Source organism: Polychytrium aggregatum (assembly GCF_025602895.1).
Source record: "Polychytrium aggregatum strain JEL109 chromosome Unknown BJ171scaffold_14, whole genome shotgun sequence".
In the NCBI taxonomy this organism is placed as follows: Eukaryota; Fungi; Chytridiomycota; class Chytridiomycetes; order Polychytriales; genus Polychytrium; species Polychytrium aggregatum.
This window is the reverse complement of record NW_026516216.1, coordinates 530,068-556,328: the sequence shown is the minus strand read 5'-3', so window position 1 is coordinate 556,328 and position 26,261 is coordinate 530,068. Positions and strand designations below refer to the sequence as shown.

Sequence of the window (26,261 nt, the reverse complement as noted above, 5' to 3'; positions counted from 1 at the left end):
GGCACTTCCACAGCACATCCCGCATCAACGGATCTCCGAGATTGTATTTATCGATGGCAGACGCGCATCTGGGGCATCGGTCTCAGACACAGGGCGTCGCAGCATCCTGTCGAAGCAGATCGCCCCGCTGCATCACCGCACTCAGTGGCGTCCCGACCGGATCAACTTGACGTGATCAACACCAAAACCCTCCTGGATCCGCTTGACGAGCATACCCAGGCCGTTGCCCATAACCGTGATCTTGATGTTCACGCCTTCAAAGGCCTCCTGGTGCGGCGCCTCAGTCAGGGTGTGTCGGCCGAACGCCCAGTTCAGAATCTGGATCTTGCCGTTGATGCGGAGCATGCCCTTGACTCGATAGACATCGTCCTTGGGCAGCGCTGCCAAGAATCGCTCAAACTCGCCAAGGTCAATAGGCTTGCGAGAGACAGCCGCAGCCGCAGCCGCAGCCTCAGCCTCAGCCTCAGCCTCAGCAGGAGCATGGCTGTCATGGTCGTGCCCATGACTGTGCTCATGGTGGTGGTGGTGGTGGTGGTGGCCGCCGGCGCATTCACTGCCACAGGCGCCGGCCTCCGGCTGGATGTCAGGGTCGGTGACCTGGATGAGGTCGATTTCGTTCGAGTGGTGCTCGGGATCCATGAGTCCGTTCCATTTCTCGCGCTCCTGTGCGTTGCCGAGCTGGAATAGCTTGGTGTCGATGCCAAAGACCAAGTCGGGCGAGACGCCGTGGGTTCCTTCGCACTTCAGCTTGGGTGTGTCGGTATTGAGCTCGTTGACGTTGTCGAGAACGAGGTCGTATTGACGCTCGGACACCTGGGCGTCGGCGAGATTGCGGGCAAGTTCATCAGCACCGCGAATCGCACATGTGCCAATCCATCACTCTTTCCAGCCTGCATATCGGTGCGCATTCCGGCTCCAGGTCGACTCGGCCGCATGGGACGCATGATCAGCCCGATGGATCTCCCGAGCGGCGAAGACAACGAGTTCGGTCCATATGCTGCGTCTGTGCCGTGGTGGTGATGGTGCATATGCTTCCACCAACCAAGCCCATGTCCAGCCACTCACCAGTTCGTGCTTGTTCATCAGGATCACGTCGGTGTACTGAGCCTGCATCCGAGCGGTGTAGCTCGTATCTTCATAGCCGGTGAAGTTGACGCAGTCGATCACGGTGATGATGCCGTCCAGAACGAAGCCATCGCCGGCCAGCTCGCGGATTTGCCAAGCGATCGGGGCTGCTCGAGCCGGTTGCGGGGCGCCCAGCAACAGTTGTCAGATAAGCCAATGCCGTAGATGGACAGAGGGTTGGCAGATGGACAGAGGGTTGGCAGATGGACAGAGGGTCGGCAGGTGCCCGCCTTCTCTCCTTCCTGCCCAGATTCGCTTGGCCATGGAGCCATGCATGCGATCTTGCCACATACCTGGGAAGGCCGAGCCCGACGTCTCGATGATGATGCGATCTGGGCTGAACTTTTCCTTCAGCTCCAGCAGAGCAAGCTTCATCTGGCCCACAAGCACACAGCACATGCAGCCATTCATGATCTCCTTAACTTCGATGGCGTGCGACTTTGTCGAGCGGGCCAGCTCCGAGTCGACTTGCACGTCGCCAAACTCGTTCTTCAGAAGGACCACGTTGTATTCCTTGGGTAGCCGATCGATGAGCGACAGGATGATGGTGGTCTTGCCTGCGCCCAAGAAGCCCGTCAGCACTGTGACCGGAACGCTCTTCATGATGGCGGGATGCGATGCGGATGCGATGCAGATGTGGGTGTCGAGGCTGGTGCAGATGAGCGACCAAGCACCAGGGCGGTCGTGGCTGCGGTTGGTCGGCCTGTTGGCCTGCTGCCAAATCCAGCGCCAGCACCGCCCAGCTTGTCGCATGTCTTGACTTGCCCAACCAGGCTTGGGAATCAACCCAGCTGTCTGTCCCGGTCGCCGTGATCCTACAGCCAATCCAATAAAAAACGGATTTTGGTCGTTGAGCGGGTATGCTATTGCCTCAAAACATCGCGCGCTGGCCATGGCCATTCACTGATGTGTTTCTGGATCTGAATCGAGATACTTTCTCGCTCAGATGGCTCCCCGCAAGCGAAAGGCACCACACTCCCACATCGAGTGGATGCACACACTCCCACATCGACACATGGGACCGACCGAGTGTATTCAAGGTCATGCTTCCCAAACCAACGAAATCAAAGAGATCGCCTACCAGGCCGGGAAACAGTCGCATGGCTTGCTCGCTGGAGCCTACGGATCAGTAGACTACAGGCCTCTGATGCCAGAAAGTGACTGTCCCGTTACTTTCTGGATCGACGGTAGTCCAGGCGGGCCCGAATCCGTTTGCTGGTGGCCAAGTGCCCTGAGCGATATCCGCGAGATGCGCACCCCAGTCGCGGCAACAGACTCGTCCGATGTGAATCGCAGAACAATCTCGGCAGCGTCGCTGCTGATCTGGAAGCTATATGGCCACATCCTTGCGCCGTGCGGGCGGCCGTCCAGCTCAAGCAGCGTGGATGTTCTCTGGGTGCTGCGGCTCCTCGTCTGGATCAAGAACAGGTCGAATGAGGCCTCGGTGTCCACCCGAGCGTCCACGGAGAAGTTGTAGTGGCCGCTGGGGAGATTCAGGAATATAGAGAAGGATGTGTCGACATTGTTGGCGTAGAGGCCCGTCTGCGGGTCGGTGGCAATCGCGAGTGTGCCGTTTGCAAGCACCCAGCCGGCGGTCTCTGGAGACTGTGTGTATATGCCGCAGAAAGTCGGCAGCTGCGTAAAGTCAAAGGCAAACGGGACGCTGCTCAGGCCTTGGTGAGGAATCAACCGGACCTGCCGGTTGGTTTGCAGAACCGCTTTGTCGCGGATATCCAGTCCAAGGATGGTGAGCGACAGGTATCGCAGGACAGAGTCGGTGGTGTATCCGGTCTCGATGTTGAACTGAGCGAGGTCGGTGGACGCTAGCGATGTCGATCCGACCACGGAGCCGTCCAGGCTCACATAAAAGGTTCGGATGCCGCTCGAAGTGATGTTGTTGAGCACGAGGAGTGTTCGCACAGGGATGTCGAATCTCAGAGGCTCAAATAGAACTGGAACCATGACCACGAGCAGGATTAGCGGCATGCAAAGGTCACCGGCTCTTGGAGAAGCAGGCAGCAGGAAGCCGCAATGCCCGTGTGGCACATGGATACAGGCATCGAAGGTGAGGTTTGTTTCCCACACTATTCGCAGCGGGACCACAGATGCAACCGGAGGGGCATCGCTTACACGCGAGGCTGTTCTGTCCCGTGCGGCTGCCGAGATCAGCCAGCAGTTGTCCGAGATACTCCAGCTGACTCAGCGTCGATTGATTGGAAAAGAAATCTGCCCATGAAGGTCGGAGATAGTAGTCTGGTTCGACAAACAGAAGGGCAGTCAATACGCGGACGTCGCTTTGCGATCGGGTGTGGGGGTAGTTCTCAAGAGTTGGGGTCATATTATCTCCATGAGATGTGAGCCCGATGGATTGCGGCAACGGTGACTACGCTTACCGGCGGCCACTCCGCTGTCTTCAATCAGGGCACCAGCATGAGTGCCGGTGCGTATCACCTGTCTCCATGCAACCCGCAGGTCTGCCGCACCAAGGTGACTGTTGTTCTGGTTGTATGACGAGTACGGAAGCGGCGAAAAGACTACTTGGCTGCTGTTCGAGCTGTCTGAGCTTGTTCCAAACAGCGGAATCAGAAAGCTGCTGTAAGCAACAACGTTGCACCCTCCTCCGCCGGTTTGCAGGTCCTGACCAAAGATCAGCGCCGTTCCAGAGTCCTGCATATTGGCCGAGAAGAGATCGCACGCCGAGTCTGGGTGGAGATTCGAGCATCAAGCCCAAAGTCAGCGACGGGTCGACGAGCTGCTTTCAGAGTCAGCTGCAGTTTGAATCGATGCAAGGACACTCACAACAGTAAGCGTCGATGAACAGAGCCACGGGCTTGAGATATGCAGTGCCGATTGTGTTGAATGTAGTTCCGGAGAAGAACGGGGTGACATCGCCATATGTCTGGTTCCTCGAAAGTCCATCAAAGTAGCCCGGTATCCAATCCGAAAGAGCCAAGGACGCGTTGGTGGTGTGCAAGATGGCGGTGTTGGTTTTGGAGATAAGCAAGCGGCCCGAGCTGTACGAAGCAGAGTTGGCTCTAGTTAGCCTTGGAGCCATTGTCTCAGAGCTCTCGGACTACACGACCAATCTTAGAACATCCATCGGCGAGCCGTCGAGATCCCACTATTCCAGAGCCCATCGGCGTGCTACTGCAATGCAAGACCATTACCTGGCCTGGAAATTGGGCTTGAACAGCTGGGGGATCAAGTCGGCCAGTGCCATGTCGCCACCGCCATTCCCGCGGATGTCAAAGACAATAGCATTTGTGCCGGCGAGCTCACGGACAAGCAGTCCTCGAATCAACGACACCGTATTCTGAACAGAAGTTGACGGGGTGAAGCTCTTCAGACTGATGATGCCGAGGTTGGTGAAGTTGGGCCGATAAATACCCCAGGACAACAGAGATTCGGGCGTGGAATTGAGCTTGAAGCTGGAGAGCAGGCTGAAGCGCCGAGTGGCATGATCGGGAAAGAATTGGCGAAACTCTTTCTCGTAGGAGAAGGTGCCAGATGTCGACTACATGCGGCCAAGATAGATATAAGCGCAACCTTGAGCTTGCCGAGAACGGTATATAGCTGTTTCAAGCACGAGCGCGGGTGCCTCACGATCAAGCGACAGAGCATCCAAAGCTTACTCGGCGACGCTGCTTTGAGTGGCGAGCATCTGCTCGCGCTTCGGTGACGTTGGGGACTGTCTCGCCCTGCACGAGAGGCTGGAGGCAGGTTCCGTTGACAAGCGATAGATACGGAACTTTGACAGATACACTTTTGCCAGATTGCTTTCGAAAGACAAACGTTTGCGTGTCCTCCTCCTCCGTCGGTAGAGGATACAGCACCGATGGTCTCATAGAAAGCAGGTACGAAAAGTAGCGCAGACCGCCCATTTCGTTCGCCGCCTCGGTCTTGCTTTGGTACGACTGGGAAACAAGCCGCCGATTAGCAACCTCGTAGAAAGCATTCGGTCCATATCCGAGAAGCAGACACACGAGAGCCCGCTCATTAGGACCGAAGTGCACGCTCGCTTGGACGCATTGAAATGCATGGTGCCATCTGAACGGTACCTCGAAATACACCGAGTCAAAGGACTTGCCATTGATCGAAACCAACTCGTCTCCGGGCTCGATCTCGGCCACTGATGCATTCAGGGACGGGCCATAGAGTGGCGACATGTCCACAAGGCGTGCGTATCCGGTGCGGGAAACAACGACGACGGTCGGGTTCCAGTAATCTGAACTCTCGAGAAAGTCAAAGGACCACGGCAGAAAGGATCGAATGCATCCATATGGCGCAGGGATATAGTAGCTGTATGAGATTGCCATTCGGCACCGTGTTAGCTCGATGCACATGACAGAGATTGGTGGCAATGTACGATGCGGATAGAGGAGCGAAGCCAAGCGCCTGGCTAGGATGCACACGCTCTGGAAACAAGTGCGGTTCTCTTGAGCCGTGGGGCGTGCTGCTGTTGTGTATGGAAGCGCCTCGAGCATATCATGCGACTTACTTTGTGTGGAAATCGCGGGCGGAGATGAACAGCTTGGCAAGACTGATGTGGAAGCTCAAGGGGTCGTTCACATACGACTTCCAGTTCTTGGTGATATTGTCCTTTCTCGGGATGATGTCGATACCGTACTGGCAGGGGAGATGAAAGTGAGTTCCACGCCGCGACTGATGGCATCAATGGAGCGAGCTCTGTCGCAAGTCAGTAGCGCCGTCGGGCGATGCTGGGATGCGGCCGACTTACGTTCTGGATCTTTGACTCTCGATTGACCCAGATATCGAACAGCTTGTCGACCTCATGAGCGACTCGCTGGAGATCGTTTGCCGAGTACGGTGGCACCGCAGCAAAGGCGCTACTGCGAATATCGCGCAGCAGGCCCACATACGAGTCCTGGAAACGTACGACGCGGCCCGACTTGATCAGGCGATGGACCCCAGAGAGCAAGTCGTCGGCTTGTGTGACATGGGCTGTGGCATGGACGACTGCGACAGAGAGCAGCAGCAGCAGCAGGATCCCGAGCTGAAGACCGGCGAGAACACGCATCGCTGAACGCTGGCGAACTGGACGATGGGCAGGGAGACCGATGCGCCCAAAATATAACTCGAGGTAGCGACCAGGGACCGGGGAGACGCTGGGGCTATTGGCGGGACTGGCCAAGCGTGGGATGCCGAAAAGCGCGCCAGCAGCAAACACCGCGGGAAGAAGACCCGTCGCACATGCTTTGGTGCAGAGCGGCCGGCGATGATGCGGGATGAGCTCGCTGCAGGCTTGAGGAATGCCGCAGCACGGGCGAGGACACATTTGTATCAAGTGTCAAATGGCAAATGGCAAATGGCAAATGGCAAATGGCAAATGGCAAATGGCAAATGGCAAATGGCAAATGGCAAATGCCACGGCATATCACGAAGAGCAGCGCAATGACAGGATGTGTGTGTGTGGAGCCGACCGCAACGTGGCGGTGCATGGCGCAAAGCGACAAGCCAGGAAGGCGTCGTGGCGCAGAAAGACGCAAGGCGATTGGCTGTGTGTCCGCGTGACACGGCGTGGGACAACGGCTGTGCGCGACGCGGCAAGGGGGGCGGCTGGGACGCAGCACTGTGCTGTAGTGCGAGCTGAGGGAGGAGGCGCGGCACTGCCTCTGGATGCATTGCACAGAGCGACACAGCAACGCGCAGAGCGACGCGCGGTTGGCCCTGATCTGAAGGGAGCAAGGGCCACTCACACAACGGCAACAGCAACAGCAACAGCAACAGCAACAGCAACAGTCCCGCCTTGCGTTGCCCAAATCCTCCCCCCGGCCCCACTGCTCCTGATATCGTCTCTTACCGGGCTGCTGTTCTTCCTGCCCACCCACCCCTCATCCTTCTATCGCCCGGGTCTGCCGTCCGTCTGCCGTCCGTCTGTCTCGTTTCCCTCCGGAGGACTGCTCTCGCCATGGCCGTCTTCAAGCTCACTTCGCTCTGGGTCCTCGTCCTGCTGCTGGTGGCGGCCCACGGTCGCCATCTCCCTCGCCAGATTCCTCCAGTCTCCAGCTCGGCTCCCCCCGTTCCTCCTCCCCCTCCTCCTCCCACCAGCTCCAGCGCTCTGCCTCCCACCTCCACGTCGATCCTGCACTCGTCGACAACGTCGCTGGTGCCGTCGTCGTCTTCGGTGCAGACCTCGACTACTACAACCTCCTCCAGCCCTTCTGCTGCTGTCACTTCCCAGAGCTCTCTGACCGCCACATCCTCCAGCCCCTCCGGCTCGCCCACGGCCTCTGGCACAGCTTCTCCATCGGCCACCCCAACCACCGCCCCGGCCCCAAGCAGCGGTGGGGACGCCACCACCATCGCCCTCGCCGTCGGCGGAAGCTGTGTCGTCGTCGCCGCCCTCGGCATCTACATCTTCCGAAAGTGGAAGCTCAAGCCCTCCGACTCGTTCCGCGATCGCATCAATCCCAACTATGCTGCCAACCAGGAGCAGTACCGTCTGGAGCAGCTCGCCGCCCAGGGTAAGAGGGTCGGGAATCCAGCGTGAACGAATTGGGCTGCCGACAGGGAATGGGATCCGCACCGCTCGCTGTTCCGGGCTCGGGCGGATGCTCCGAGCCCACCGCCATCCTCCTGGCCGACATACGGGCTTGCTCATCATCCTGTTGTCCAGCAGTCCTTTGACACCTTTCCTTTCCTTTTTGCCCTGCAGGCGTCAGCACCAAGCTGCCTGTCGCGCCGTCCTGGGAAACCGGCTCCACTTACTCGCACCAGCGCAGCGGCAGCAACCAAGGGCCGCTACCAGTTGGCGGCTTTGTCCAGTCGGTCCCTCCCGCCTCCAGCTTTGGTGGCCACACCGACCCTCGTCTGAACCCTTACAGCGATCCTTACGGCCGACCCCAGCAGCAGCAGCAGCAGCCGTATTCCAGCTACGGATACGACACCAACTCCAACCACGGACAGTCACAGAATCCGTACACCCGGCCGTACTAATTTGCCGTAGGCTGCGTACCCTCCCACCTCTGCAACCCCGCAGCTACACCGAGGACAACTGTCGCTTCCACCCCGTGGTTCGCGCAGCAGGACTAGATTGACGGTCTGCTTGGTATTGCGTCGCCGACTCTCCCCACCCCGCCCTGTCCCTTCCGTCTCTCCCCCATCTCTCTTGCTCTTGTAATTCTGTCCGTGCCTATCCCAGAGCGGCAGGGCGCCACGCATCTGCTTGTTCGCGACGACTATCTCGTATTCATGTCAAAATATTATCACACAGTCGCTTCGTTCTTTCTTTCCTTGTTTCTTACCCTCTGGCCAGGTCTTCCTTGGCCAAGACTCTGTCGTGCGGCAGCGGCAATCGTCTGTTTCCTGTGCAGCCTGCTGTCGACACCGCACCCCTGCACGTAGCCTTGGGAGACATGGTTGTGAAGCGTCGAGACCCAAATACCGGGATGCGTGGTGCTTGGTTGGTTGCCGGTGGCTCTCCGGGACAAGCTTCAGGACGGGTATCGAGCAGCGGCCTCGCTGATCGACGACGCTGACAGGGTCGGATTCATAGTAGAGCAAAGCCACCGAGGGGAGGGGATTCGATTTGTGGAAGGGCGTGGACGGTACCGCATGGACGGGCCCTCGAATCCAAGTTGGTCGGAACCATTTTGATTTTCAACCGCCCAGCGGTACGGCCAGCGCGGTAGTATGTGGTGGGGAGGCGCAATCATGGTCGAAGAGGAAGAAAAAAATGCCAGGGAGGGTGCGCCAGACAACGGTTGGGTCCATTGCGGTCTCGCGGATAGAATCGGCCGCCAGCAGGGACTTGTCTACTCTACCATCGAAGCAAAGTCATCCAGTTTCAGCGCGTCGATGATCAGCGAATTGATGATATGGACAAGGCTCCGTTGGAGCTCCTCTGATGGACCCAGCGGCGGGATATTCGGATCGGACGGCTTGAACAGAAACTGGTCTCGGATCAGCAGCCGGAGGAGCCCATAGAGCATCAGCCACCGCAGCTTGTTGTCGTAGCTGGCTGGGTCGCCCTTTGGCCCTTCATGAGTCCAGAGCAGGCCGGGGAGGCCCGGGTAGGTTGCTCCGGTCTCTGAATCGTTGCTCATGACAATCATTTGGGCACGGTCGATGCCGTCTTGGATCTGCCCGCATTCGTCCAGGAGGATAAGGTCGTCGTTGTCGTTGGCGGTGTTGGGCGGCTTGGACCAGAGCGCGATGGCATCGCTGCATTCTCTCCTGATCTGCGTGGTTTGACGATGCACACCGGATTTGACAGAATCCCACTGCTCCTGTAACGAAGTCGGGCGGGTTGACGCTTGGGCCGCCTTTGCGTCGATGGCTCGTTTGCGCCTCAGGGCAGCCTGAAGCTCCTTGTCGAGGGATTCAACGGCGGCTTCGGCTGCGTCGTTTTGCGCCCGAAGGGTTTGCGTCGCTCTCAGAACCCTCTGAAGCAGATTGTTGCGCTGTACTTGCAGAGGAGTCAGTATCTGCTTCGTGAACGGCTCGGGTGAGCATTTGTGTTGATGCTGGCGAATCAGGCCGGCCATCTCATCGAGATCATGCTTGGGGTGGAGCTGGACTGGGATCATCGGAGCAGGCGAGGCTCCGGCGGCGACGATAAGCCTGTAGAGTCGATCGACACACTCGACAATCTCGGGCGGGTACTTTCCAGCCACCGGCGAGGTCTGCTGCTGAACCAGTGTCGTCGAGAACGTGATCCAACACCTTTGATACAGGTATTGGCCCAGCTGAACCAGTACGCCGTCGAGCAACTTTTGAAAGTCATCTGCGAGCTTATTGATGCGCTCCTCGTCCCGGCTCGATTCGGGCTGTTGCCGCATCTCGTGCAACTGGCGGCCCTGGCGGACCGTGCGGATCAGATCGCCAAAGATCCTGGTGGTATCGAGGGGCGCCGAATCACTCGCCAGCGCGGATGCCGGATTATCGTCGCCGTCGACTTCCATCGCAAGGTATCGGGCTATTGAGCGGGTGGGAGGCGCAAGGACGCAAGGACGCAGAGACAGAGACGCAGAGACGCAAGGACGCAGGGGTGCAGGACCGTGCTCGCGCGGCAGCGCTGACCGATGGCTGATGATGGCAAGGGGAGATGAAAAGCTCGCCAGGTCCGCTGTGGATGGCCAGGAAAATCTGGTGTGAACTCGCGCACGTGATGCCCGCTGCCTTGTGGTTCCGGACCAGGGGGGTTGTGTATATTGCGCTGGCCGGAACTCGATGCCAGTACCCAAGGCGGACGGCATGCTGGTGACCAGACGGGCCAATCGATTTATCCACCACCCAGGGTTCCAAGCTATGACTCGTTTATGCAGGTTTGATGTGATCGGCACGCCAAATGGGCCGGCGGATCGAGTAAGACCATGCCGTGGATGGCTCGATGTGCGCCGAGTCTAATTCTGGCCGATCATGGCAGCAACCAGAGCCGACCCCTGGACAGAGCCGTCGCGCACTATGAACAGAAAGACCTCAGTATCAGCCACCCACGATTTGATCCAAGCCAACAACCAAGACCACAGACACTCGCCACATGCTCACGGGTGACAACTTACAGTGCTCCAGATTGATGAAATCGGCTGAGATGCCGATGAGCTCGCGGAGGGTGTCCTTCATGCGGTTGCCAAAGTGGGGGTGGTAACCCGTGTACAGAGAGCCATCGATGGCAACGGTGCACTCGTCCAGGCGGTTGATCTTGGTGATCACTCCGGCAACGCCGGCAGCAGCCAAGCGCGCGGCACGGACACCAATAAGCTCGCAGATGCGCTTGACGATGCGACGGTCCTGCATGGTGCTGGAGTTGTAGCCGAGGTACTCTTCGATCACGGCCTTGGTATCGGCCAAATCGGCCGAGTAGTCGCTGCAAGCCGGGCGTCCAGCGAACACGGTGCCACAGGAGTGGTCGCAAATGGGAGGGGACACGGATGGGATTGCGAGGCGACCAGCCAGTGACGGAGCGAGATGGTGGGGCGGTTTGTCAGTAATGGAGTGTGGCGGCAAGTGCAAGCGACAGCGCAAGAAGGAGTTGGATTCGGACGGTCAGAGATAAAGCCACAGCAGCCTACCGCTCGATTCGGGGCATGTTCGACGATGTAAAGCTGTAGGGGCGCTTCATCTGCTCCGTAATGCCGTCGTGGAACAGCTCGCCGCTCAGGGTGAGGTCGACGATGACCAGACGCACGAGCTCGCCCAAGTAGAGGCCTGAGATCATCTTTTCAAAGATTTGTCGCTTGGGATGATCCGACTGTCGGTCGAGTATGTGGTCATAGTCGGTCAAGGGAAGGACGTGTCCTTCGTTGTCAAAGTTGCCCCACTCCATGTTGATGAGCATGTTGGACGACCCTTCGGTACCGGGGCCCTCGAGCTTGCTGATCTCGGAGACCTGCTCGACATAGGCAGCGTTGGAGCCGGTGCCAAGGATGATGCTGACGCAAGTTCGGGGATCGATGCGCGCTTGAGCAACAAAGAGGGCGACGCAGTCGTTGACCAGGGCGGTGATCCGGACGTTCAGCCCCTGGAGACAGAAACGAGCCCGTGCATATGCGCCAACAGAGTCAGCTGTGTGCGTGGTGGCTTGGCTGGGATCGACATCGATGGCGATGCGCGCCAGATAAGCAAGCCACAGGGTATGTGACGCAGGGCGACTTGCCTTTCTGTGGAGAGCGGCCTGGAAGAGCTCCACGACATCCTCGCCTTCGACGTTGCTGGCGGTGAAGCCCTTGGTCCAATGGATGAGGCGTCCTGTGGGATGATGTTGGGGCGGGGGAATCGCAACGAAAGGCGGAAGAGTGGATCAGATCAGCCCATGCCTGTGCCGCCGCGCGTTGGGTCCAGAGCCGCCGAGATTGCGATTTAGATTGGATCTGATCATATGCGGGTGCATCTGCGATCTGGCTCGGACCTGTGCTTGGACCACAGGCCAGAAACAGTGGCATTGGGGCCATTTCCACAAACCAGCCCCCGAGCGCACGCTCCAGATGGCTTCGGTCCAAGCCAGGCGACGCACTCACCTCGATCAGTCGAGGTCTGCTGCGTCGGGAACGAAAAGGTGAAGCCCATCTTCATATCACCAAGGTCCTTGATTGAGTTTTCCTCGAAAAAGTTGAAGACGCAGTCGGCCAGGTGGTCGAACAGGGCGGTGCCGTTGCTTTTCTTGATCTCCTCGGAAACGATGTACTTCTTCTGGATGATGCGGGGCGGGGTGGTCGCGTCGCCGGCCAGATCAACCCGGCAGACTCTGAAGCCGCTGCCGCCGAGATCGGCTCCAAAGTAGACGCCGCTTTCTTTGCCGGATGGGCGCTTTGCAATGTGTGAGGGCAGCATCTTCAGGTCCTGTCCGTGGAGAGTAAGGCCCGCCTTCATTTCGCTGACGAAATGCCGGACGATCTTGGGCAACTTGCTGGAGGGAATCGTGAACGCCGCCTCGAGGCGTTCGAGGGTGCGGATCTCGACCTCGGATCGATCGTCAAACTCCAGGCGCGTGGGGCTTCCGACGGCACGAAGGGAGGCGGACTCATCGAATCCTCCCGAGAGGAGCTGCCGGGGAGTGAGGCGCACGGTGGTGATGTGCTTTGCGACCGACCATTGCACCAAGGCCGTTCCGCAGAGGCCCACCAGGAGACCGGCGGTAAAGACGAATCGGTGGTCGTGCAGCAAATCCGACATGGCGATGGATGCGAGAGAATGGGCTTTGGCAGAACCGCAAGGGCAGATAACGGCGGGCGAATGGGCAGGCAATCAACGAGAGCCAAGCCCGCGGGCGAGGGCGAGCAGCAGACCGAGGAGCTCCTCGGTTGCGGCGGTTCGATACGGGCAATCCAATAAAAAACGGGACACCCGGGATTTTGACCATTCATCGAATATTTTGTTACCCAATGTTATCGCGCGCTGGCCATGACCATTCGCCAGTGTGTCCAAGAGCACCATCCATCGATGGCACCGAGGATGCAAGCTGGATGACCCATCCCGGGTCCCAGCTCGCAGATCCACTATCTTCGAGCAGGCATGTCCAGTCATCCGCACCCTGATTGAACAGGACCCGTTCCAGACTGGTCCTGTGTTGCGATGCAAGCTCGAGTCCATCCTCCAGAGGAAAGTATCACTCTCACTCTGCCACACTGCCATCCACCGAGCAGGTCTCTCACACAAGAGGGCAACACACCTCTACAAGTCCAAGCGACTGGATGAGCGAGTGGCACAGTTCAGGGACCAGGTCCGTTCCATCGACCCACGACGATTCGTTTTTGTCGATGAGACGGGGATCAGGAGATCCATTTTCTCTCTTTACGGATACTCACCGAGGGGTGCTCCGCTTCGCCAGCGCAATCACATGAAGCACAAGTCTGTCTCGGCTGCATTTGCCATCAACCACTCTGGTGTGCTGCATCGCATGTACATCCCCACATCATTCAAGACACACTCGATGGTCGAGTTCTTTGAGCGAGCGAGCTTCCCAGACGACTCTGTGATTGTGATGGACAATGTCAGCATGCACAAGACAATGGCTGTCCTGGACTGCATTGAGCGCCGAGGTTTGTCAGTGATCTTCACCCCACCTGCCTCGCCCGACTACAATCCCATCGAGAACTTCTTTGGGATTGTGAAGCATCAGTACAGGAAGGCAGCAGCGCTGAATGCGTCCGAGGGGTTCAGAGTCGGAATGGTGACCCTGTTTGAGTCTGCCGTTCGGAGGGTGCTTCCAGATGTCTTCCCACGGCTGATTGAGCGAGCGATGCGCTTCTGGGGTTGAGTTCCCTCTCCAATCACGCCGCCATTTTCACGCTCACATCCCTGGCTTGAACCTCTCGGCGATTTTTGAACAGGGTCACTTCCCCAACCAGCCCGCAAAGACGGGCTCCTGCTCTTGGGTATAAATGCCACACCTTCGTCCTGCTGCTTTCTTCCCTCATCTCGCCTTGATCTGATCATCGCGCCATTGTACGATAAAAAAAGTCTCTGCTCTGACCAGTACCACTGGCAGACATCCAGCATTCTCTGCCCCCATGCCTCCGAAGCGCAAGGGTGCCGGTGATGGCCAGCCTCGGCCACCCAGGCCCAAGAAAGCCAAGTCACAGTCGGAGCCTGTCTCTGGTTCGTATTCTGACCCCACGCATGCTTGGTCGTCTGTTGCTCCATCGCTCACCACCACTGCTTCTGCAGATCCAATGGATGTCGATCCCACCGAGCCTGGTCCATCTACTTCCTCGAGTACCGGCAAGCGATGTCCCAAGTGCGATGGCACCGATCACGAACGTTGCAACACCAGCAAATGTCCCAAATACCGGCCCCTCAAGAGTTCTGTCGTCCCACTCGTGGATGGAAGGTCATCCGCCCCTCAGTTCAGCTGCTTCAAGCAGACGATGGATGGCTGTTGTCTCAATCCCGCTCTCCGCGACAAGATCCAGGCCACCGTCGAGGCCATGACCCAGATCCAGTTCGAGGCATCCAGGCTGCTCAACCTGCACATCCTGAGGTGCATCGAGCAGGATCTTCCCGTCCCCGTCATCTCCAAGTCCACCCCTGCATTCATCCGCCAATGCTTCACGATCGTCCAGGCCGATGCCCTCTCCCCGACCGGGGACAACGAGAAATACAACGAGCATCTGGTCGCTTCCTTTCGCGACTACCAGACCACTCGACATGCAGACCTGCCTCCGGCCCCTTGTCTGCCTGATGGTGCTCACAGTCAGCTTCTCACACTGGCTGTCAATGCCTATGCTACCAACTGCACCACCCACCTCGACCTGGCATACTGGCGACTCCTTCGCCGCTTCTGTGCTGCCGTCTTCCCAGCCAACAAGCATAAGCACGAAGCCATCGAGGCCTGTCTCGAGCTCTTCGAGAAACCAGGGCAGACTCCACCCAAGGCCGATCTCGAGTTCCTCTACCCCGACTTTGGTCACATCCTGGACGAGTTTCGGTACAGCAACGACCAGGACCGCTTCCGGACCCTCTACCGCCTCTCACACCATGTGAGAATCCTCGCCCGAGACAAGATGGTCGACAATGTCCACAAGTGGATCGACTGTGACATGCCCGCCCTCCGAGTCACCGAGCTGCAGCGCCAGGTCAAGCTAGACGAGCTCACTACCCAAGGCATTCCCTCCGACGACAAGAGGTTCACCAAGGCCAAGTCTGAGCTCGGCACCACCAAGTCCAAGATCAACAAGCTGGCATCCAGGCTCAAGTGGGCACTCAAGCAGCTCGCTCTCGACACTCCTCCAGCCGTGTGCACGATGGTTCCTCTGTGCACCACCAAGGCCAAGTATGTCAAGATCGACACGGTCACTCTCTGGGAGCTCCTTGGTCCAAAGAAACGCCTTGGACTCACCAGGGACATGCTCAAGGAACAAGGTGATGACGGCATCAACAACCAGGATCGTCTCTGGCGCAGTTGCTTCAAGCTGCGTAGTTCCCTCTTCCAAGAGCGGGTCAGGGACAAGAAGCTGTTCAACTACGAGATCAGCACCGATGGCATTGGATGCACCATCGGTCTCGTCAAGTTTCTGCCTCGAACCGATCACACCGAGACCATCGAGCCTCCTCCGACTGCCGAGCAGCGTATCCAGGCCCACATCGGTGACCCAGACCCCGATCGCACCACTTGGATTGGCATCGATCCTGGAGTCGGCTCCATCTTCACGGCGGTCATCCAAGCACCGGGTCACCAAGACGAGGTGGTCTCATTCTCCAATGGTCACTACCAGCACATGTGTGGCCATACGTCCAACACCAAGTGGCACAATATCATGAAGTATCGACTCGGCATCGAGACCTGGATGTCGACCACCCCCTCGCCCAAGGTGTCGTCCTCGGAGGCCTTCAAGGTTCATCTCACCCATGTCCTGCGACCGGAGCTGCGAGTGCAGCTCGACTTCCACCTTGGCAAGAAGTCTCGCCACCATCGATTCACGGGCCACAAGAGACGCCAAGTGGCCGTCGACAGGATGTACAAGGCCGTCCTGAAGCACGCCCCGATACGGACCGATGTGGTGATCGCCTTTGGCAATGCATCATGGCGACAGGGCAAGGGCTATGCATCCAGCCCTCGGAGGCAGCGATTTGCTCGGTACTTTGAGCAATTCGAGCACCACCGACGCCGTCCCAATCACCATCATGGAAGCGTCAAGGTGGCCTCGACGAACGAGTTCAACACCTCGCAAGTGTGCTCCAAGTGCCTGGAGCCAGTTCGGTTGGAAGGACTCGATGCGCCCAGTGTTGCGAATTCCCACTTTGTCAGGAGCTGCAAGAATCCCAGCTGCCAGACAGTGTGGAATCGCGACGTCAATGCGGCGCGCAACATGATCACAGTGTGCAAGTCGATTGTGGAGACCGGAGAGCGACCGGTGGTCTTCACTCGGAGGCTGCCAAAGTGATCTGTTTTATTTCTTGTGGCTTTGCTTGACGCAAGCACAGCACATACTACATGTTCATGGAAACGGCTATATTGTCCCGTTTTTTTCTGAATAAAGTGTACGGGACACTCCGATTTGAGCCAGGGCTGCTGTTGTTTGCTGGGAACTGAGTACACACTCACTCATTGCAATCATGTACAGGGAGACCGAGGCGGTGATTGCCTTTGGCGATGTCTCCTGGCAGCAAGGGAAGGGATATGCATCTGGCCCACGGAGACTCTGGTTCGCCAAGTACTTTGAGCAATTCACCCACCACCAGAGACGGCCATGTGTGCTCTGAAGGGCGAGGCTGCATGATTATCGAGTTAAGGGCGGATGAGACCAGAGGGCGGCCGCAATCTTCAGTCCGAGACAGTTCAAGTGACCTGTTGGACGCAGGCCATCACAAACCACCCACATACAATGGAAATGGGTGCTGTCTCGTTGCGTTCCGAGCAGGATGCAGTCCGGAGCATGGCGCTGTTGACTTGCTGGCTGGTCTTGGGCTTTTCGCCTCGCTGTGCTCGCACACTGGAACCGAATGCCACAAAGCACCCTGGCCGAACCCCAACGCACCCCGGCATACATTCAAAGCCCTCATCCTGGATCCTTGATTTGCGTGGTTGCGATGCGACGAGGTGGTGGTGGCTTGTGGCTCGCCAGGGGGTGGCATTCCTGCGGCCAGCCCTGCGGCCAGCCCTGTCCTGCAGAGCGCAGTATCATGGAGATTCGTGCAAATGCAGACGCAGATGCAGATGCAGAACGGCAGGCCCGATCTGCCCGTCGTTGGCGCCAGACCAACCGATGCGACGGCCGACGAGACATCGCACCACGCCCAACAGATCCAATACACCGCAGGCGCCCTGGCGTCGGCGCAGACGCCCGCCCGGCCGACGCGCGACGCCCGCCCCCAGGGCCCGGTGCGCCCGCGCGAGCCAGCCGCCAGAGCCGCCAGAGCCCATGCGTCGCGCGCCGCGGCTTGCCACAGTGCAGTACCAGCCCGCAACCTGCGTTCATGGCTCGTCGGTGCATGAGCGACCCACAGGCGTCTTTGCCGCTCGCTCTGCCTTGTTGCCAGCACACATGTCTCGCTGCGATTCATCGTCGGCTCGGTCAAGAGCGTTTAAATCGCTTGCATCCGCCTCTCGCCGAGTTTGCCCCGCTTGTCCCGCTTGCCTCTGGCCAACTCCATCGCCAACTCCATCGCCAGCTCCATCTTCTGTCCTGCTCTCTCGCAATGGAGCCCCAACCGCCGCCGTTCATCCCCGAACGCAAGGCATCAGCCCCCACCAGCCGCTCTGTCGAGCATTCTGCTGTCTATTCGCTCTTCTCGGCCTTCCGCGACCTGCTCTGCTGCGGCTACGGCGATCGCTACTACGAAATCGACGACACGGTGCACCGGGAAGACTCCAAGGAAAAAGACAGCGCCCGTTTCAGCGTCAGCAGCAAGGAGCGCCTGCTCTCCTGGCGACCCGACGGAACACCGTCCCTGGGGGCAATCCATCCCGCCGTCGTGTCCGAGTCGCAAATCGCGGCCATCATGTCCGTTGTCGAGCATCCATACACCTCCAGCACCAAAACCAAAACTGCCGACACCCGAGCCATCAAGGTCAGCAGTGCCCCCAAGCGCACCACCTCGACCCTCAACCGCCATGTTCCCAACCCCCAGGTGCAGAAGCTTAAGCCCTCTGCAAAGGCTGCTTCCAAAGCACTCGAGGCCAAGGCCGCTGCCGCGAATGCCCAGCTCATCGACATCAGCGTCCCGACCGAGCCGCGTGCTGCTACCCGGTCCAATGATGCTGTCGAGCCGAGCATCGCTGCTGAGCCTGCTCCGGCTCCTGCTCCGGCTCCTGCCCAGCCGCGAGCCAAGGACCAGTCGCTGGCCCAGGAGCTCACCCAGGCGCTGTCCAAGGATCAGCCGCCCGCCAAAGAGCCGGCCAAGAGCCCGTTTTCGGGTGTGGACTTGACTATCCAGAACTTGCCCGCTCGCATTGTTGTGCCTCCGCCGCCTCCCATGCCCACCATCAGGGAGTCGCCAAAGGAGGTCGATAACCCTTTTGAGGAGACGGTCGAAGCCTCGCCAAAGACTGTCATCCCTGCCGACTCCATCGTCATGACCGACATTCCCGGCACTAGCCAGCCCTTCCAGCCCCTCGTCGATGTCAGCTACAGCCGCTCGATCCTGCTGCCAAACGACGCCCCGGAAGACTACAAGCCCAACAAGCAGGTTCCAGTTGTCAAGCGCCCTGCCGTCAAGAACGCTGAGGCCAGTGTTGATGCCAAGCCCACTAAGCCCACTTCTGCCGCTCGCCCCTTCGGCGGCTCTCTTGTTCCGACTGGTGAGAACATTGCAATGCTACCATGACCTGTTGCCCTTCGATCAGAGCGCGTAACTGCCCAACTCACCCAGCAGATAACCACACACCCTGCTGCGGCTCATCGCCAGACAGAGGCCTGGACAGTCGACTAACTCTTGCATATTGCTCTCCCTCTCCGCTAGTACCTGTCCTGCCAGGTGACGAGCCAAAGGTGCGATTTCACACAATCCTTGTCTACACATCCAGTTGGATGTCACCGATACCGTCTCCGCTTCCACTCAGCTGTGATCATGCGATTCGGCTTTCGTGCTGTCGAGGCACAGTCTGTGGAAGCCACTTTCGCTCATATCGACTGCTGTCTCTGTCCACACAGGAACCCGAGGTCTCCAACGCCGATGATGACGACTTCAGCTATCCCAGCGCCGCAAACTTTGACAGCTATCCTGCGGACTCGCCTTCGTCGGGACCGACCAAGTTTGCATCGATGCCCCGATCAAGCTCGCGGCTGCCGCCCAAGCTCGACAAGCCGCTGCGACCCCAGTCTGTGTCGTCGCTTGCTGATATCAAGAACAGCAGCGTTAAGCGCGGCAGCACCTCCACCATTGACTCGATATATGGCAAGATGGTGGGTTTCGTATGACCATGACCATGGCAATCATCTGGACAAGACCGGGGCTTGTGATAAGATTTGAAGGAGAGTTCCTCTCTGCCCCAAAGAAAGTTGCTCACTCGTCTCTTTGGTCATGCCACTCGGCTCGCAGAATCTGAAGCTCAAGCTGATCACCAGCAACCGCACCCAGCTTGTCATGGTCTCCACCTCCATGGACCTGCCTGGAGTCATCTCCCGTATCCGCACCAAGATCCAGACGGATCTGACGTCCACCATCAGTCTCAAGTACCGCGTTGACGATCAGTTCGTGCCCATCAACAGCGACGAGGATCTGCGCAAGGCCTTCGCTGCCAGCGGCATCGAGTACGGCGCGGAGGAGGTTGATGCCACCGCCCGGCTAACTCTTTGGTGCGATTGAGCATGCCCGGTCTCGTCCGATCCACCGCACTCCATTTCCATCATTCGCCACCCTCTCCCCTGATATTTGTCGCCATATTTCCCCTCCTTGCTCCACGCGGCCTTGATGGCCTCACTCTCCTCGGTGCAGTAGCTTTTGGTAACAGGTCCCTGAAAACGCTAGTAGTTCTCGTTCATTATTTGTGTCGATAGTCCCCTCCCTTTCCAATCTCCGTTCCATATCCCTTGGCCCTCAATCCCCTCGATACAGCTCTGTCCTGTCAGTTTCGTCCCCCCTGGCACATGAACTGCCTCGGTTGGCGCTCTTGGCGCCAATTTGTTCTCCATAATCCGCTTGGCGGGAAACATCTGTCCATAAGCAAAACAGGTCTGGAGACGTTCCCGCCCCTGAGTGCCCAGCCGATTTCAGATGTATCCGTAAATACAGCATCACTCTTTTCGATTTCAGTCCAAAAAACCTGCTGCTCTATAGATCCAGTCCATAGAGGCGATCGCACCAGAACCGCCATGAACACGTCGGGAGCAGAGTATGTCGGCCGCGATGACGCCGTGGCGAGCGGGCCGGGTACTGCTTTCGTTCTCGCTGCCACTCCGAGGGCGCCGATACCTATGCGCGCAGATGAGTTGACTCGTGGTTGCCAATGCAGATCCGGAATCAGCGCCTTCGAGGCTGAAGCCATCATCGAGCGACTGGAAAGGTTTCAAGTCCGCGACGTTGGATCGCGCAGGTATGCTGCCGCCCATCCGCCCCAGCTGGCTTTTCTGCCTCGACGAATGAGATGACCAAGCGATCTCTCGTGGCTCCATCGTTCATACTCCCAGATGGATGGCCCAACATGAAATGACAGAGCGCCTCAATATCCAGGTGGGGAACATTGACGTCGCAGCAGCACGCAGGCGTCGCATTGGGCTTGACATCCGGGCTGGCCACCAGCGCCCGACTCACCACCAACGGCTGCAACGATCCAGGCACACATGAATGTGCATCATCAAAACGAAGAGTTTGTTACGGAAGCCTTGACCACCTTTGAGAAGGTTCGGAGCTTGCGAGCGACAGGGAGGATCCCGATATTGTCCCCGGCAATATGCACCACTGCGACCACCATCATCACTGGATGGGCTCTGTGACCATGATGCTCACCATGCATGCCTCCGATTGCGTTGTGCTCCAGCTGCCTCTGCTCATCCGCGACCTGCTCGTCATCGAGACCTGGAAGGGCAAAGTCTACCCGCTGGTGCTTCGGGAACTGGCCACCGATAGCGTCACGCTCTATTTCACTGTAAGTCAGATTGAGGTTCCGCTACGAGGAGCCAGCATACAGCCAGAGCTATTGTAGAGCTATTGTAGCACCTGTTCCTTTGCCAACGGGCGAGCTTCTTCCTGCCACTGGCTTTATCATTCAGCTCTACCACGAGGCAACTATCGTCAACCTCCTCGAGATCGTGCTGTTCTCCAGATCGGCGTGTCTTTCCGCCGGCGATGCCTTGCTGGATTTGGTGGACTACTGTGCTCGAAAAGTTGCCAAAGTCACTGCCTGGGAGGCTCCAAGCGATCCGCAGGCTCTCTCGGGCAAGCGGATTCTCGAAATGTCCGATGAGGAGGTGGGCACATCCACAGCAACAATGGTCAACCCGGCGTCCATGGGATCGGCGGCATTCTGGTTTGGAGCCATGCTTCTGTTGAGAGCGCTACTGACTCCTGCACATGCCACCACCGTCATTGCATGCAGCTGATGAGGGACAAGTTTGACGAAATGGAGTTTGCCATCTGCATCGGCGCCATCGGTATCATGCGATATCTGAGCGAGCACGCTGCCGAGCTGGACCTGTCGGTGGTCACTCGGATGCTCAACACACACGATATCCTTTTCCATGAGATTCACGGCGTTGGCTTCAGCGAGAGATTCGCGAATCCGTCGCAGGCTTGCGTAGCTCAAGGAGGGTGTTGGCTGGCTTTGCTATGCTTACCCTGGATCGAGCGCACGGCTGAGTGTCGGATCGGGGGACTTTGAACATTCACGTATTGGCCCTTGACTCGGCTCACCTGATGGATACATATGATCAGTGCGAGCGTTTATCTCATCGAACGGGCCCCTTGGTTCGAGCGCACAGACAAAAACAAGTTCCGTCGATACGAAGATGGTGCCTGGCGAGACATTCCGCGCGACGAACTGCCCAGGCTCGGCAAGGTCGAGGCCCAGGTACACCGACGGTCCGAGGTCGCCGCTGGTGCGACGATCTGGATATGCATATGCTTGCATGCGATGATATCGCTACGGATTGCCGACAAACGGCACAGGACAGAGCAGGACCAATAGTTCATATCTCGAGTAACTCATCGTCCTGCTGCAGGCTTGGCTCACGGTCTACAATCTCTGCCTCGAGCCCAAGTGCCGCGAAAGCTACGAGTACACAACCCAAAACCAAGACATCATCCTCAGGGTGCGTCTGCGCTGCTTGATGCAACGTGCAATGCCCGAGATGCGATCGACTGGCTGACCGACATGCTCCACAGCTCAAATCGTTCATCACCGAAATCATGGTGGATCAGCTGCCCGTGCTGGTCCATCTTCAACGATATCTCGAGGAGCTGACGATCCTGCAGCCACCCGAGCCTAAACATCGTCCAAACCGCTCGATTCTCGTGGAGCTGGTGAGTGCCATCACCGGAACCCCTGTTGTTTATCCATTACTTGTCTTTGGGCTTTGGGCTTGCTATTGTGCCGGCTGTGTCGACATTCTGCTGCGTACAACCAGTTACCAAACGCCTTGATTTGCCTCTCCTATGTCGCCGCAACACATACCGCGCGTTGAAGGTGCCCGAGATCCTGGACGAGATCACCAAAGACATCGATTGGGATGAAGTCGCCGAGTACCAGAAAACCACCGTCTTTCGCCAAACAGAGGAAGACAAGCGCGAAATGGCCAGGAGGCAAGTCCGTGCGCATCGCAGCAAGCGCATAGGTGTCGGCAGCATTGTTGCCCGAGACTATCGCCTGAGGGATTAGGCATACCAAGCCTCGAGTGTGGCAACAGTTTAGGTTCAGTCGTGAATCCTTATGCCGGCCACCGATCCACCGACAGACTCGCGGCTACATACGACCTTTCGGAGTACTCGGAGCTGCTTGATCCGCCAAAGTGCGGCAAGTGCGGAAAGGATGCATCCCAGCGCTGTTCAAGATGCAAGACCGAATGGTACTGCAGGTAGGTGGCACTGTGAGTCCAATCGATCGCAGCTGGTTAGCACAGAACACTCACGTCCAAATTCAATGCAGTCGTGCATGCCAAGTAAAGGCGTGGAAGACCCATAAGGGAGCATGCGACATGGTTGTCGGGTACACGGCGCTTTGAATCAGAGACGCCCCTCGAATTCTCAAGCCATGGCCAACTGCATATCCGAGGATTGGTCTGCCGTTGACCCGGGCTCGGCTCTTGATCTTGGAAACAATTGGCCGGCACGTCCTGGATTGGGATAATCGCCGACGACGGCGGAATAAAACAGCCGCGAACAACGCAGCGATTACCGCCGAGCGCTGCGTTACATGATACAAGCACCGCTTAACTCCAGTGCCATATGGGAGGGAGGGAGAGCATGCGGGTCTATTGATTGGGATTTATTGGTGGATTTGATGCACGATTGTGGCACCAGTAAAGATCAATAGCAGACAATCTTGAGCTTGGGGTGCTGCTCCTGCGACATCAGTGCCAGGACGCTCTTCAGGTCGGAGGTCAGCTCGGGGATATCGAAGATGTTCCGCTGTTTCTTGTCGACGTAGGAGGAATCGAGAACGACATAATCGGTCTTCTCAAGCTTGAACGAGTCTATGTCGTAGGCAGCATCGCAGTGCCAAACGGAGTGGAGACAGAATGGCGAGAACAGTACACGATGGTGAGAACAGCACATGGCGGCGAGGACCGCACAGGAGAGCAACCGAGCGAGGCACAGGTGTCCAGCAGCTTTGGTGCCGGCCCAGTCTGTACATCACCAACGGACGGCCCTTCGGGCTGCGATTAGGAGTCCAAGCGACCCGCCGTGCAAACACACCCCTGCCTCTGACATGGCAGGACTGAAGCACAACAACGGGCCACCATCATCGTGACAAGTATAGCAAGCAACCAGTGCATTGTCGCTCACCTTCGCCCTCGGGTCCCAGGAGCTTCAGGAACCGGTTTGGAGTGCCCACGGCGACGGGGAAGCGCTCGTCCTTGGAAAACTTGATCTGCTCTGCCAGTTTCATGTGGCGCGAGAAGAACTTGCCGAGCTTGCAGCTTGGGAACCCACCTTTGAGATGCTTCAGCACAACGACACATCGGTCGGCACTGGGACACAGGAACAGAACTCGCGGTGAACCCTTGGACCCTCTGAACTTCTCGTTGAAGGTGACGTGCCAAGAGTCATTAAACACTGCAGCGAGCCACGTCGGTGTCGGTGTGGATTTTGGTGTTGATGTCGATGTCGATGTCGGCGTCGATGGAGTATGTAAAGCCGTAAAGTCAGAAATGGAGTGTTGCCCACATCTGGCATGCTGATGCCCATCCGCTCTTTGTCTGCCGTCCATTCGCCTGTCTTCCACTGCAGGTTTCGTGACCAAGCGACTCGATCCAATCGACCGAGGAACTACCTACATAGCTTCAGGAAATCACACAGATTCGAGTCGTCGCGCGGCTTCTCAAACTCAACCGAGGTCACATTCACATCTGAGCCAAGGCAGAGTCAAATCGTCAACGCATTAGCGGTCACCCATCAGATGTGGAGGGCCGGGTATCTAGCCATGCGACACATGCTGTCTGTGCTGCACACGCCGTTGTCGGAAAGGAACTGGGCCTGTTTCTCTTCGGGTGCCGGTCGCTTGGATTTCTGGAGCCGAGAGAGTCAGTAGGTGAGCACCAACGACGCTCGATGCGATGCTTTCGGGACGTCCCGGGGCCGATGTGACAGCACAAACCTTCTTCTCCTTCAGCTTGTCGAGCTTCTTCTTTTTGGCCTCCCGCTTCAGCGAACTGGACTCGCCGTCGCTTGCAACCTCAAAGTCATCGAGAGCGTCGGCGCTGTGCCGCGGGGTCTCTGCGGTTGCAGTCGCCGCGGACTTGCTCGACCTTTTCTTGGGCTCTTTGATGGGCCGCGAGCCAGCAGGCAGAGCGACTGCTGCGGCCGATGTTGCGGCTGCAGCGGTAGCGGGGGTCTTCCGTGGCAGCTCGTCGTCGACACCACTTTGGTCGATCTGGCTGGTGTCGACTTGCTCGAACTCGACGTCAGCGTCGGAGGGCTCGGCGTCATCGACGTCAAAGTCGTTGGCGATTTCAAAGTCGTCCAGGGCGTCTGCGCTCATTGTGAGTCGGTGGCCGGAGACCGATGTGTGCTGGGGCTGGGGCTGGAGCAGATCGATCAGCACAGGATGGCGCTGGATCGGCGAAATCGCCAGAGCCAAAAAGAAAAATGCGCAGCATCGGAGCTCGGTGCCCAAACCGGGGCGGCTCGGGGCCGCGGACATCGCTCTGGCTGCCGGCTGGCTCCTGCGGGCTCCTGCGGGATCCTGCCGGCCAAGGAACACACCGGCTCAGCGCAGGCCTGCAGATCCACCAGCCGCGACCGTCTCTGGTTGCCCGCATGTCCCTGCTGCTCTGCAGCCTTGGCCTTCCATGTCCAAGGTTGCTCCCCAGCACATCCCGCGACGAATCGCAGCCCCAACCAGGGCGGCTGGGGACGTCACGGGCCGCTGCTGCGATTGGCTGGGCGCGCCGGCTCGACTCACAGCCCGTCACGCCTGGCCAATCGCGTGCGCGCTCGTGACCGCCTTCCGGAACACAGAGCTGCCACAGCCAGACCGTGGCTGGCCGCGCCGTCCCAGCCGAGCGCTTTTTGCGGGGGCTGCCCGAGCGCTTCTTGGCTCGCTCCAACACCGTCGTTTCCCAGCCGGTGCCGCCCCACCACTTTCCGCACCCCGTCCCATCCCAAAGCCGCCTCCGTGCCCCCTCTGCATCTCCATCTACTGGCCGCAATGTCGGCCTCAACGGTGAAACTCAGTGTCGAGGGCATGACCTGCCAGGTGGGTGCTGCTCGGCCCAGAGAGCCAGGCGGGCGAGAGAGACAGGGGAGCGCCTCTCCGCTCCCCAACCCAGGCACTTGCTCGTGGCTACACAGCCAGCTTGGACATCATGGACCGCCTACTGCATAGGCACCATGCGATCGGCTAACCTCTGCATATTACTGGGCTGTGCTGACCACGGCGCCGTGCGACGACCGGTGTCTCAGTCCTGCGTCAAGTCCGTGACCGGGACGCTGCTGGCCATCGACGGCGTGGCTGCGGCCAAGGTCGACCTCGACTCGCACTCGGCAACCGTCACCCTCGACGGTAGCAAGGTCCAAGATTCCAACGCATTCACCAACCAGCTCATCGATGCCGTCAACGACAGCGGATTTATAGCCTC

General features: G+C 58.4%; 8 protein-coding genes across 8 annotated transcripts; 3 read left to right on the top strand and 5 right to left on the bottom strand.

Moving 5' to 3' along the window:
• Window positions 1–17: 17 nt before the first annotated feature.
• BJ171DRAFT_458255 (CobW/HypB/UreG, nucleotide-binding domain-containing protein) lies at window positions 18–1,794 on the bottom strand. The gene is made up of 3 exons (XM_053108374.1): window positions 1,419–1,794; window positions 1,066–1,232; window positions 18–813 (listed from the first exon to the last, which is right to left on the bottom strand). The coding sequence occupies exons 1-3, from the start codon at window positions 1,726–1,728 to the stop codon at window positions 142–144; spliced, it is 1,149 nt and encodes a 382-aa protein (XP_052967686.1). The 5' UTR covers window positions 1,729–1,794; the 3' UTR covers window positions 18–141.
• A 388-nt stretch (window positions 1,795–2,182) lies between these two features.
• Window positions 2,183–6,163, bottom strand: BJ171DRAFT_598274 (uncharacterized protein; the record flags this gene model as incomplete). The annotated part of the gene is made up of 9 exons (XM_053114829.1): window positions 2,183–3,077; window positions 3,256–3,378; window positions 3,519–3,827; window positions 3,925–4,139; window positions 4,293–4,639; window positions 4,758–5,039; window positions 5,184–5,424; window positions 5,624–5,751; window positions 5,864–6,163. 9 exons carry the CDS (start codon window positions 6,161–6,163, stop codon window positions 2,260–2,262), a joined length of 2,763 nt encoding a protein of 920 aa, XP_052967685.1. The 3' UTR covers window positions 2,183–2,259.
• A 789-nt stretch (window positions 6,164–6,952) lies between these two features.
• BJ171DRAFT_598273 (uncharacterized protein) lies at window positions 6,953–8,326 on the top strand (the record flags this gene model as incomplete). The annotated part of the gene is made up of 2 exons (XM_053114828.1): window positions 6,953–7,610; window positions 7,802–8,326. Coding segments are annotated over 2 exons (1,040 nt in total), but the record flags the coding sequence as incomplete, so codon positions are not given.
• Window positions 8,327–8,900: 574 nt separating this feature from the next.
• Window positions 8,901–10,049, bottom strand: BJ171DRAFT_580779 (uncharacterized protein; the record flags this gene model as incomplete). Its single annotated transcript, XM_053114059.1, has 1 exon — window positions 8,901–10,049. The coding sequence occupies one exon, from the start codon at window positions 10,047–10,049 to the stop codon at window positions 8,901–8,903; it is 1,149 nt and encodes a 382-aa protein (XP_052967683.1).
• A 200-nt stretch (window positions 10,050–10,249) lies between these two features.
• On the bottom strand, window positions 10,250–12,837 carry BJ171DRAFT_458252 (hexokinase-domain-containing protein). Its single transcript, XM_053108373.1, has 5 exons — window positions 12,105–12,837; window positions 11,744–11,835; window positions 11,160–11,608; window positions 10,650–10,954; window positions 10,250–10,549 (listed from the first exon to the last, which is right to left on the bottom strand). The coding sequence occupies exons 1-5, from the start codon at window positions 12,757–12,759 to the stop codon at window positions 10,491–10,493; spliced, it is 1,560 nt and encodes a 519-aa protein (XP_052967682.1). The 5' UTR covers window positions 12,760–12,837; the 3' UTR covers window positions 10,250–10,490.
• Window positions 12,838–17,582: 4,745 nt separating this feature from the next.
• BJ171DRAFT_63306 (uncharacterized protein) lies at window positions 17,583–19,974 on the top strand. The gene is made up of 4 exons (XM_053115660.1): window positions 17,583–18,826; window positions 18,988–19,016; window positions 19,179–19,430; window positions 19,567–19,974. The coding sequence occupies exons 1-4, from the start codon at window positions 17,725–17,727 to the stop codon at window positions 19,831–19,833; spliced, it is 1,650 nt and encodes a 549-aa protein (XP_052967681.1). The 5' UTR covers window positions 17,583–17,724; the 3' UTR covers window positions 19,834–19,974.
• A 423-nt stretch (window positions 19,975–20,397) lies between these two features.
• Window positions 20,398–23,443, top strand: BJ171DRAFT_500882 (uncharacterized protein). Its single transcript, XM_053110619.1, has 12 exons — window positions 20,398–20,560; window positions 20,655–20,697; window positions 20,802–20,867; window positions 21,005–21,112; window positions 21,237–21,434; window positions 21,563–21,692; window positions 21,888–22,033; window positions 22,185–22,274; window positions 22,348–22,485; window positions 22,649–22,764; window positions 22,917–23,036; window positions 23,108–23,443. The coding sequence occupies exons 1-12, from the start codon at window positions 20,442–20,444 to the stop codon at window positions 23,181–23,183; spliced, it is 1,350 nt and encodes a 449-aa protein (XP_052967680.1). The 5' UTR covers window positions 20,398–20,441; the 3' UTR covers window positions 23,184–23,443.
• Window positions 23,444–23,487: 44 nt separating this feature from the next.
• On the bottom strand, window positions 23,488–25,162 carry BJ171DRAFT_580774 (U3-containing 90S pre-ribosomal complex subunit-domain containing protein; the record flags this gene model as incomplete). The annotated part of the gene is made up of 5 exons (XM_053114058.1): window positions 23,488–23,654; window positions 23,968–24,237; window positions 24,459–24,530; window positions 24,612–24,690; window positions 24,779–25,162. 5 exons carry the CDS (start codon window positions 25,160–25,162, stop codon window positions 23,488–23,490), a joined length of 972 nt encoding a protein of 323 aa, XP_052967679.1.
• Between the last annotated feature and the right edge of the window lie 1,099 nt (window positions 25,163–26,261).